The following is an 11,587-nucleotide window of genomic DNA, read 5'->3' on the forward strand; positions in this document are numbered from 1 at the left end:
ATAAAACGTTATCAAAAAGACAAATGCAAATAAAAATGGTACCACTGAAAACGTCATCTTGTCCCGCAAAAAACAAGCCACCATACAGCTCCATCAGCCAAAAAATAGAAAAGTTATAGCTCTCAGAATAAAGCGATACAAAAAAATTATTTTTTTCTATAAAATAGTTTTTATTGTGTAAAAGCGCCAAAACATAAAAAACAATATAAATGTAGTATTGCTGTAAACTTACTGACCCGAAGAATAACGCTGCCTTATCAATTTTACCACACGTGGATCAGCATAAAAAAAAATAAAAAAAAACAATTCCCGAATTGTTGGTTTTTGTTTTTTCTGCCTCCCAGAAATCGGAATAGAAAGCGATCAAAAAATGTCACGTGCCCGAAAATGGTACAGATAAAAGCGTCAACTTGTCCCGCAAAAAAACAAAAGCCATCACATAACTCTGTTGGCCAAAATATGGAAAAATTATAGCTCTCAAAATATGGTGATGCAAAAACTAGACTTTGCAAAAAAAGCGTCTTTTAGTGTGTGACAGCTATCAATCATAAAAACCCTATATGAATTTGGTATCGCTGTAATCGCACAGACCCGAAGAATAAAGTCGTCTAATCAATTTTACCGCACAATGAACGGCGTAAAAAATAAACTCTAGGCTTAGGGTTGTGCTAGGGTTAGGGTTGTGCTAGAGTTAGGGTTGGGCTAGGGTTAAAGTTGGGGTTGGGCTAGGGTTATGGTTGGGCTAGGGTTGGGGTTGTATTAAAGAAGTTGTCCACTACTTTATTCCCTCCGCCCCCCCACCAATGTATCCCCCGGGGGCCCCTAAGACTTATTGTAAATACCTTCTGTTGCTGATAATGTCTGTGAGCGACGCTATCGGTGGCCACTCGCAGGCATCACGTGACCCCGCGCTGATGTCACGACAAGTGAGGCGCTGAGGTCCCCGCTGTGGCTGCTGGGTTGTGGGTGGGGTTACCCCCTGCGTCACACCCGGCATCCACCGCGTGTTTTCCCAAATGAATGGGGAGAGGAAAAGCGTGCGGTGGATGCTGGGTGTGACGTGGGGGTAACCCCGCCCACAGCTTGGCATCCACCATGTAACCAGGAAGATCGTGACCCCCGGCTGCTGCCAGCACTTGTCGTGGCATCAGCGGATGTCAGAGCCGGCTGCAGCCGGGGGTCACGTGATGCTTGTGAGCGGCCAGTGATAGCGCCGCTCACAGGCAATATCAGCCACAGAAGGTATTTACAAGAAGTCTTAGGGGCCCCAGGGGGATACATGTTGGGGGGAATAAGTAGTGGACAACCCATTTAAGGTTGGGGTTAAGGATGTGTTGGGGTTGGGATTTTTTCAAAAGTAAAGAAAAAAAATGACAACGATATGGCGACTAGTGTTGAGCACAAGTGCTCGCTACTTGAGTTTGCATCGGGTGCTCGGGTATGCACCGAGTATAGAGGGTGCTCGAGTCTCCACCCCGTATGTTTTGCAGCTGTTATACAGCCAAAAAAACCTTGCGGGGATTGCCTGCCATGCACGAGTGATCCCCGCATGTTTTTTTTAATGTCTAATAACCGTGAAACATGCGGGGTGGGGACTTGAGCATGTCACTTGAGCACCCGCGATACATGGTGAGTCCGATGCAAACTCAAGTAGCGAGCACTTGAGCTCAAGACTAATGACAACTTATTCAATATGATGACTGTTACGGGTCCGGGTGGTGGAACCTCTGTGCTGCGGTGCAAGGAGGGACCCAGAGGGGCGTGACTAAGAATCAACCCGAACCGACCCTGGTCAGACGGCGGCTAACGACTCCGTGACCAGGGAGGATCCAGGCAGAGGGACCAGGTGCTACTCTGGGGACGACCTTGTAAGAGAGCAGGTGGCTCCCACGGGTCAGATGGCAGGGACTGACCGGTATGACGGATGGACACATCAAGCAGGCAGAAGTCTCTGGTTAGCTGACAGGTGGTCACGGTATGTGACAGCAGGGCAAGTAGTAGTCTCTAGGTTTACCAGGCAGGTGGTCACAGCAAGTGACGGTGGAGCCTCCAGGTAGGCTAGCAGGTAACAGACGGGTGCTCCCAGGTGAGCGGGCTGATGGACACAGCAGGTAACAGGCGGGTGCTCCCAGGTGAGCGGGCTGACAGGCCAGGCAGGTAACAGGCAGGTAACAGGTGAGCGCTCCCAGGTGAGCGGACTGACGGACACAGCAGGTAACAGGCGGGTGCTCCCAGGTGAGCGGGCTATCAGACAAGGCAGGTAACAGGCAGGTGACAGGTGAGCGCTCCAGGTGAGCGGGCTGGCAGGCTCGGCAGGTAACGGGCAGATAACAGGCTGGCAGGCAGGACGAGGAGTCAGGCTACCAGCGGAACCTGAGGGCTGAAGCAGAGATAAGTAACTGTGCAAAAACTTTGCTCGGGCACCTCCATTTTGGAGGAGGTGCCTTAAATATGGGAGGTCCTCCGGCTATTGGCCAGGGACTCCTTAGGGCGGCGCGCACGGCCCCTTTAAGAGAGAGAGAGCGCACTCGCGCCCTAAGCACAGTGCCCGGGAAAGAACGCGCGCCGGCCGCTGCAGGAAGAGGAGCGCAGGAGGACGCAGTGCGGGGAGCGGGGAGGTGAGAGGGATGGCGTCTCTGCCTGGCAGGAGGCAGAGACGCCAATGCTACAATGACCTAATATTATCAAATTCTGTGTCGTACCTCTGGGTTCAAAATGTTCAGTATACCCCTTGATAAAATCCTTAAGGGGTCTAGTTTCCAAAATGGTGTCCCTTGTGGGGGGTTTCCACTATTTACGCACATCAGGGGCTCCTCAAACGCAACATGGCGTCCGCTAATTATTCAAGGAAATTTTACATTCAAAAAGTCAAATGGCGCTCCGTCCCTTCCGAACCCTGCCGTGCGCCCAAACAGTGGTTTTCCCCCACATATGGGGTATCGGCTTCCACAGGATAAATTGCAAAACAAATTTAATGGTGCAATTTTTTCACAAATAAACGCAAGTCATATCGAATACATTTTACCACTATCATGAAGTACAATATGTCTTGAAAAAACATTCTCAGAATCAGTGGGATCCGTTGAAGTGTTCCAGAGGTATTACCTCATAAAGTGACAGTGGTCAGAATTGTAAAAATTGGCCCGTTCATTATCGTGCAAACCACCCTCGGGGGTAAAAGGGTTAATGCTCATCCCATTAGGTGTTCTGGTATCCAGGGCTGTGGAGTCGGAGCCCATTTTGATGGAGTCGGGAGTCAGTATAAAATGGACCGACTCCGATTCCTAAAATATATAATAAATTGGGTACAGTAGTTCAATGCCGTTTGTGGGGAATATTTTTTCATATGAATTTGGGAAAGTTATGAAATGTCCTATAAATGTCTGTCCTATTCCTGATCTAAGGGTCTAGACTTTTAGCTGAGATTAATCTGTGCTACAGAAAATTTATCACTTAAACATGAGCCATGAATGAGGGAGTCGGAGGTTTGGCTTACCAACTCCACAGCCCTGCTAGTATCCAAATTAAAAATCCAAAAAGTTTCTTTATATTTAAGTATTTGGTTTCTATTCCCACCCCGCTTAGGATGAGACACCATGTCTATGGCATTAACCCTTAGGCTATGTGCCCACGATGCAGAAATGCTCCGGATTTTTCCTGAGCGTTTCTGCATCTCTCTGGCAGAAAAAACGCATGCGGATTGTACATGCGGATTTTACATGCGTTTTTCCTGCCAGGGACAAGCGGAAGTGAAGCGTTCTTCACATGCATTTCCGCATGCGGGTTGTCAAGTGCTTTCCAAGCGATTTTAACATCACTTGGAAAGTGCTTGACAACTTGGTCACACTATATAAATCCATGCAATACATGAATGGTAAAAAATAAATATTATACTTATCTTCTGATGGCCCCCGGTGTCCTTATCCGTTCCATCTTGGCTTGCCGGCATCTCGAGGTGGACTAAAAGGACCTGCCATGACATCATTTAGTCATATGATGAGTCACGCGACCACCAACATCAGCGGTCGCCTGACCCGTCACACGACTAAATGACGTCATGGCAGGTCCTTTTCAGACCATCGCAAGTTGCCGGCTAGCCAGGACGGATCGCTATGGAGACTGGGGGCCATCAGAAGGCAAGTATAATATTTATTTTTTATTTTATTCTTTTTTTTACAGGTACTATGGTACCCAGGTGCGGAGGAGAGTCTCCTCTTCTCCAGACCCGGGTACCATCCGCACATTGGAACGCTTGGATTCCGCATGTACAGATGCAGTGATGCGGATTCCATGCGTTCCAATGCAAGTCAATGGCGGCGAAAATGCTGCATTTACGCAAAATAATTAGTAGTGCTGCGGATTTTTCCGCAATGATAATCTGCAGCAGAAATTTCCGCAGCATGTGCACAGCACATGCGGATTATCATTGGGGAACATGGCAGGCCTTCTACCAAGCATTTCTGCAGTGCAATTGCCGCTGCGGAAACACTTAAAAATCGCATAATGGGCACACAGCCTTATAAAGTATTTTAATTTACTGAGATAATGACTTTTGTGTTTTTATTGGTTGTAAACCATAATCATCAACAGAAATAAACACTTGAAATAGATCACTCTGTTTGTAATGACTCTACATAATATATGAGTTTCACTTTTTGCATTCAAGAACTGAAATAAATTAACTTTTTGATGATATTCTAATTTAGTGAGATGCACCTGTATGTATGATGCACAGTGTCTGGCTTATAGCCTATTGATGACACCCATACTATTAGATCAGGCGGGCTTCCCGGGACAATATAAGTGCACCCCACAAGACAAGATGCCCCAATTTCACCCAACCAACACTAAAGGGCCTGGCTGCATTCTGCATAAAAATGGAAAAATGTGCAATAAAAACATGAAAAATAATGTATAAAATAAATACATTACACGAGGTATTGGTCAATATTTTGGCCAAAATACACAAATTCGCAACCCACATCAAGGGTCCTCATACTTGCGAGTCCTAACATTAAAATTAAAAAAAGCTCATGGAAAAAAAATAGTAACATAGTAACATAGTTTGTAAAGCCGAATAAAGACTTGCGTCCATCAAGTTCGACCTGTTTGTTCTGTAATTGCTAAAGTTGATCCAGAGGAGGGAAAAAACCCCAAATGATTTAGCCAATCTTCACCTGAGGAAAAATTCCCTCCCGACTCTGAAACCAGCAGTCAGAATAAATCCCTGTATCAACCTACTATTTTATTTTATTTTTAAGTATATGCTGAAATCTGCCTGGTATCTAGAAATGCATCCAGTCCCCGCTTGAACTGGTGTAGTGAATCCGACATTACCGTCTCCTCACTCAGTGAATTCCATATTCTCACTGCTCTTACCGTAAAGAACCCCTTCCTATGCTGGTGCTGGAACCTTTTCCCTTCCAGTCTTAGTGAATGCCCTCTTGTTACCGTAATATTCCTATTTTTGAACAAATCCCTGGCAAGGTCTCTATACTGTCCCCTAACATATTTGTACACATTTATTATGTCCCCCCTCAACCTTCTCTTTTCCAGACTGAATAGTCCTAGTTTTGCCAACCTCTCTGGGTATTGCAGTCCCTCCATTCCCTTTATTAATTTTGTTGCCCTCCTTTGTACCTTTTCAAGCTCGTTTATATCCTTTCTATATATTGGGGCCCATAACTGAGCACAGTATTCCAAGTGTGGTCTGACCAGTGCTTTGTACAGTGGAAGAACAATGTTCTCATCCTTTGCAGCTATACCTCTTCTGATACATCCCATTACCCTGTTTGCCCTTACAGCAGCGGCCTGACTTTGGGCACTCCAATTTAGTTTGCTATCAGTCAAGATGCCCAAGTCCTTCTCCATCTCTGAATTCCCCAATGATTTCCCATTCAGTGAGTACTGGTGACTTCCATTTTTCCTTCCCATATGTATGACCTTACATTTCTCCTCATTAAACCTCATTTGCCATTTAATGCTCCACCTACCGAGCTTATCCAAATCCCTCTGTAGGTCTGCACTGTCCTCTTTTGTATTAATTGTTTTACATAACTTTGTGTCATCTGCAAATATTGATATTTTACTATTTATCCCGTTGACTATGTCGTTAATAAAGATATTAAATAACATTGGGCCTAGTACAGACCCCTGTGGTACCCCACTAGTGACGCTTACCCAATCTGAGTATATTCCATTTATAACCACCCTCTGCCTTCTATCCCTTAGCCAGTTTGCTACCCACTTGCAGACATTTTCCCCCAGCCCCATCATTCTCATTTTGTATACCAACCTATTATGTGGCACGCTATCGAACGCTTTTGAGAAGTCGAGATACACGACATCCACTGGTTCCCCCTGATCTAATCGAGAGCTAACCTCCTCGTAGAAGTCAATCAGGTTTGTTTGGCAGGAGCGATTCCTCATGAATCCATGTTAGTTCGGGATTAAAAGATTATTAGCATCAAGATGCTCCGTAATTGCCTCTTTAATGAAGCTTTCAAAAATTTTGCCCACAACGGACGTCAGACTCACCGGCCGATAGTTTCCGGCGTCACTTTTTGCTCCCTTTTTGAATATTGGCACTACATTCGCCTGTCGCCAATCAAGTGGCACAGACCCAGTCCCAACAGAGTCCTTAAATATAAGATATAACGGTCTGTCTATCACATTACTTAGTTCCCTTAGTACCCGTGGGTGTATGCCATCAGGTCCTGGTGATTTGTTTATTTTAATGTTACTGAGGTGTTTCTGTACCCCAGCTTGGGTTAGATTAGTCATACTTAGTGGAGGATTAAGCTTGTCACTTCTCATTTCTCCTGTTAGTTCGATTTCCTTTGTGAAAGTTGTCAAAAAAAAATTATTTAATAGATTAGCTTTATCCTCATTTTTCTCTATGATTTTGCCTTCCTCACTTTTTATCGGTCCAATATTATCCGATTTAATCCTTTTACTATTTATATACGTAAAGAACAGTTTGGGATTTGATCTACTTTCCCTAGCAATACGTTTCTCTGTTTCCTCCTTCGCTATTTTTATTTGTTTTTTTACAGGTTCTCGTTTTTTCCTTGTAACACTTTAGTGCCTCCTTACTGTTTTCCTGTTTTAATCTCTTGAATGCCTCTTTTTTGCTATTTAACGCCCCTTTTTACGTTCTTGTTCAACCATATTGGTTTCCTCTTATTTCTGGCCCTTTTATTCCCATACGGTATATACCTCTCGCACTGAGTATTCAGAATTCTTTTGAAGGTTTCCCATTTACTATTCGTATTCCTTTGATTAAGAACTTTGTCCCAGTCAATAAGTTGAAGGCTTTCTTTCAGCTGATCAAACTTCGCCCTCCTAAAGTTTGATGTTTTTGTTGTTCCCTTATTGATAACCCTACTGAAGGGCATTTTGAAGTCGATAATATTATGGTCGCTATTACCTAGGTGCCCCCCTATCTGTACCTCAGTTATTCTATCAGGCCTATTAGTCAATATTAAGTCCAACACGGCCTTCCCTCTCGTTGGTTCCTGCACTAGTTGGGAGAGATAATTATCCTTAATATTTGTCAAGAACCTTTTTCCTTTCTGAGATCTACAGGTTTCTGTTTCCCAGTCAATATCCGGGTAGTTGAAGTCCCCCATAACAATCACTTCATTATGTTTTGCTACTTTGTCTATTTGTCCTAATAGCAGATTCTCATTCTCCTCTGTTATATTTGGTGGCTTATAGCAGACCCCCAGTAATATTTTATTATTATTTTTTGCCCCCTCTATCTCTACCCACATGGACTCGACCCCCTCTTCTCCCTCTCCTATATCTTCCCTTAGTCTGGTTTTTAGACATGACTTTACATATAAGCAGACTCCTCCGCCTTTCCCCTGTTTCCAGTCCCTTCTAAATAAACTATAATCTAATAAATTTACCGCCCAGTCGTAGCTATCGTCTAGCCAAGTCTCTGTTATACCTACGATGTCATACCTCTCCTCCGATATAAGCGCCCGCAGCTCATCCGCCTTATTGGTCAGGCTTCTTGCGTTGGTCAGCATGCAAGATAAAACTTTGGGGTTATTTAGCATCCTATTCTTCTCTAACGATCTAACTGTACTATCCCCACCCCCCTCTCCACCCTCATTATATTCACTTCTCCCCTTCCCCCTTGCTTGCCTCACATCCCACCTATTTCCTTGGTTTCCCCCCCCCGTCTCTAGTTTAAAAACTCCTCCAACCTATTAGCCATCTTCTTCCCCAGCACCGCTGCACCCTCCCCATTGAGGTGCAGCCCGTCCCTACGGTAGAGCCTGGAAATTCAAAAAACATCACAGAAAAGGAAACAGTCTTACTTGATTTGGAAAGGCACACACCTGTCTATATAAGACCTCACAGCTCACAGTGCATGTCAGACCAAACGAAAATCATGAGCTCAAAGGAACTGCCCAAGGAGCTCAGAGACAGAATTGTGGCAAGGCAAAGATCTGGCCAAGGTTACAAAAGAATTTCTGCATTACTCAAGGTTCCTAAGAGCACAGTGGCCTCCATAATCCTTAAATGGAAGAAGTTTGAGACCACCAGAACTCTTCCTAGACCTGGCTGTCCAGCCAAACTGAGCAATCGTGGAAGAAGAGCCTTGGTGAGAGAGGTAAAGAAGAACCCCAAGATCACTGTGGCTGAGCTCCAAAGATACAGTAGGGAGATTGTAAAAAGTTCCACAAAGTCAACTATCAGAGCAGCCCTCCACCAGTCGGGCCTTTATGGCAGAGTGGCCCAACGGAAGCCTCTCCTCAGTGCAAGACATATGAAAGCCCACATAGTTTGCTCAAAAACACATGAAGGACTCCCAGACTATGAGAAATAAGATTCTCTGGTCTGATGAGATGAAAATAGAACTTTTTGGTGATAATTCTAAGCGGTATGTGTGGAGAAAACCAGGCACTGCTCATCACCTGCCCAATACAATCCCAACAGTGAAACATGGTGGTGGCAGCATCATGCTATGGGGGTGTTTTTCATCTGCAGGGACAGGACGACTGGTTGCAATTGAAGGAAACATAAATGCGGCCAAGAACAGAGATATCCTGGATGAAAACCTCTTCCAGAGTGCTCTGGACCTCAGACTTGGCCGAAGATTCACCTTTCAACAAGACAATGACCCTAAGCACACAGCTAAAATAACAAAGGAGTGGCTTCAGAACAACTCTGTGACCATTCTTGACTGGCCCAGCCAGAGCCCTGACCTAAACCCAATTGAGGATCTCTGGAGAGACCTGAAAATGGCTATCCACCAACGTTCACCATCCAACCTGACGGAACTGGAGAGGATCTGCAAGGAAGAATGGCAGAGGTTCCCCAAATCCAGGTGTGAAAAACTTGTTGCATCATTCCCAAGAAGACTCATGGCTGTACTAGCTCAAAAGGGTGCTTCTACTCAATACTGAGCAAAAGGTCTGAATACTTATGACCATGTGATATTTCAGTTTTTCTTTTTTAATAAATTTGCAAAAATTTCTACATTTCTGGTTCTTTTCAGTCAAGATGGGGTGCAGAGTTTACTTTAATGAGAAAAAAAAATGAACTTTTTAGAATTTTAGCAAATGGCTGCAATGAAACAAAAGGAGTGAAAAATTTAAAGGGGTCTGAATACTTTCCGTACCCACTGTATATCTATTTATTATCTATCTATTATATATGTTTCTATCATCTATAACTTTATATAAGAATGCTATATTAGTTTTGTAAACTAGCTTTAAGTTACACAGAGCATTACAGTATATAAAAGATGATGTTAAAAACGCATTGCATACGAATTGCATACGCATGTCATACGGATGCTAGGCAAGAAAAATATCCCACACTCACATAGCACTCGCATAACATACGGAATGACATACGCATGACACTTTCCAACTTTTCTGGTTGAGAATCTGAGCGATTTTATACACACAGATGTGAGTGAACCCTAAACTATACAAATACAGATCTTTAGTTGCAGCTCGAATAGGCACTCTCAGTGGTGCTCAGTGATACAAAGCAAAACCCTAGAATAATCCAACGTCAAAGTATATTTGTATAGTCCACGTCATTCACCAGATGTTCATTCAATATCCTTTATTCATGGATAAGAAGATTCACAGGAGGAACAGAATCCCAGGAAACCCAAGCTGTTTCACGTGTGAATATGCATTATTTTCTTGAGGCCTTGAAAAAGCATATTCATATGTGAAATTCCCATAGGTTTTTCTGGGATACTATTCTTCATGTGCACCTGAAATCTGTGAATAAAGCAAAATGAATGGACATTTGGAGAGTACTGTGGAATATAGTCTTTGAAATTGGATGTTTCTGTATCTATGTACAAATGAAATATTTACATCTTACAAGAAAAAAAAACTGAAAAAAATTTAATAAAAACAAAAATAAATTCCTATTTACCTGGGCAGCCATAACACACTGTCTTTCTGAAATAAGGCTGCATTTGTTGCACTGGCATTGCCTCCACATGCAGAAACGCTTGTGACCCTTCAAAGTAGATGAATAGCCATGGTTCCTGCAATGGGCACACTTAGGTGAGCGTGATATATTCTTTCCATTGCCCCGCTTCGCTTCTTTTTATGTGGCTCTATGTTGTTGGGCATCTTGCTTCTTTCCACCTGTAAAGATGGAAAGGGTTTATCCCGCGCTTCAGAAAGATTTAGATTTAAACTCTGGAGTTGTGGTACATTGTTCTACTGTTCAGAGACACCTGCACAAATATGGTCTTCATGGAAGAGTCATCAGAAGAAAACCTCTCCTGTGTCCTCACCATAAAATTCAGCGTCAGAAGTATACAAAAGAACATCTAAACAAGCCTGATCCGATTTGGAAACAAGTCCTGTGGACTGATGAAGTTACAATAATTTCTCCATCTCCTCTGTTGCTAGCATCGGCGGAAATCGCAATGCACTGGGGTGATATCCGAGTGCAGTGCGATGTTTCACAAGCACCCATAGGCTTATGTGGGTGCGTGCGATCCGAATGCAGCATGCTGCGATTTTTTTCCAGCCCGATCGCTATCTGATCGGAGCTGGAACAAAAAACGTCACTGAGCACAGAATCATAGGGTTTATCCCGCGCTTCAGAAAGATTTAGATTTAGACTCTGGAGTTGTGGTACATTGTTCTACTGTTCAGAGACACCTGCACAAATATGGTCTTCATGGAAGAGTCATCAGAAGAAAACCTCTCCTGTGTCCTCACCATAAAATTCAGCGTCAGAAGTATACAAAAGAACATCTAAACAAGCCTGATCCGATTTGGAAACAAGTCCTGTGGACTGATGAAGTTACAATAGAACTCTTTGGCCACAATAATCAAAGGTATGTGTGGAGAAAAAAGGGCACGCAATTTCAGAAAAAGAACATCTCGAAAACAATTAATCATGGGGTTGGATCTGACGCAGCCCCTGGGCCAGTGCTGTAGGGGATACCCGGAGCCGGATCTCGATGGGGGTAGTAGTCCTTGTGGCGGTGACCCGGTCCGTGCCCAGGGTGTCAAACTAAGTGGCAGTCTATGGCAGTAGATGTTACTTTGATTGTCGACTACGCCACCCGTTGAGTGCGGCTTTG

The 11,587-nt window shown here is 44.0% G+C and overlaps 1 protein-coding gene across 1 annotated transcript in view; it reads right to left on the reverse strand.

Annotated features, from left to right (window-relative positions):
* Positions 1-11,081, reverse strand: part of LOC141173935 (doublesex- and mab-3-related transcription factor 1B-like) — a 288,419-nt gene extending 277,338 nt beyond the window's left edge. Inside the window, exons 1-2 of the mRNA XM_073658877.1 lie at positions 11,067-11,081; positions 10,417-10,545 (exon numbers count right to left, since the gene is read on the reverse strand). Of these exons, the coding sequence (XP_073514978.1) occupies positions 10,417-10,545; positions 11,067-11,081 (144 nt within the window). The remainder of the gene's footprint in view (positions 1-10,416; positions 10,546-11,066) is intronic.
* Between the last annotated feature and the right edge of the window lie 506 nt (positions 11,082-11,587).

Source organism: Phyllobates terribilis, unplaced genomic scaffold (genome assembly GCF_046119375.1).
Source record: "Phyllobates terribilis strain yellow unplaced genomic scaffold, ASM4611937v1 Scaffold_1__5_contigs__length_1240528914, whole genome shotgun sequence".
Taxonomy (NCBI): domain Eukaryota; kingdom Metazoa; phylum Chordata; class Amphibia; order Anura; family Dendrobatidae; genus Phyllobates; species Phyllobates terribilis.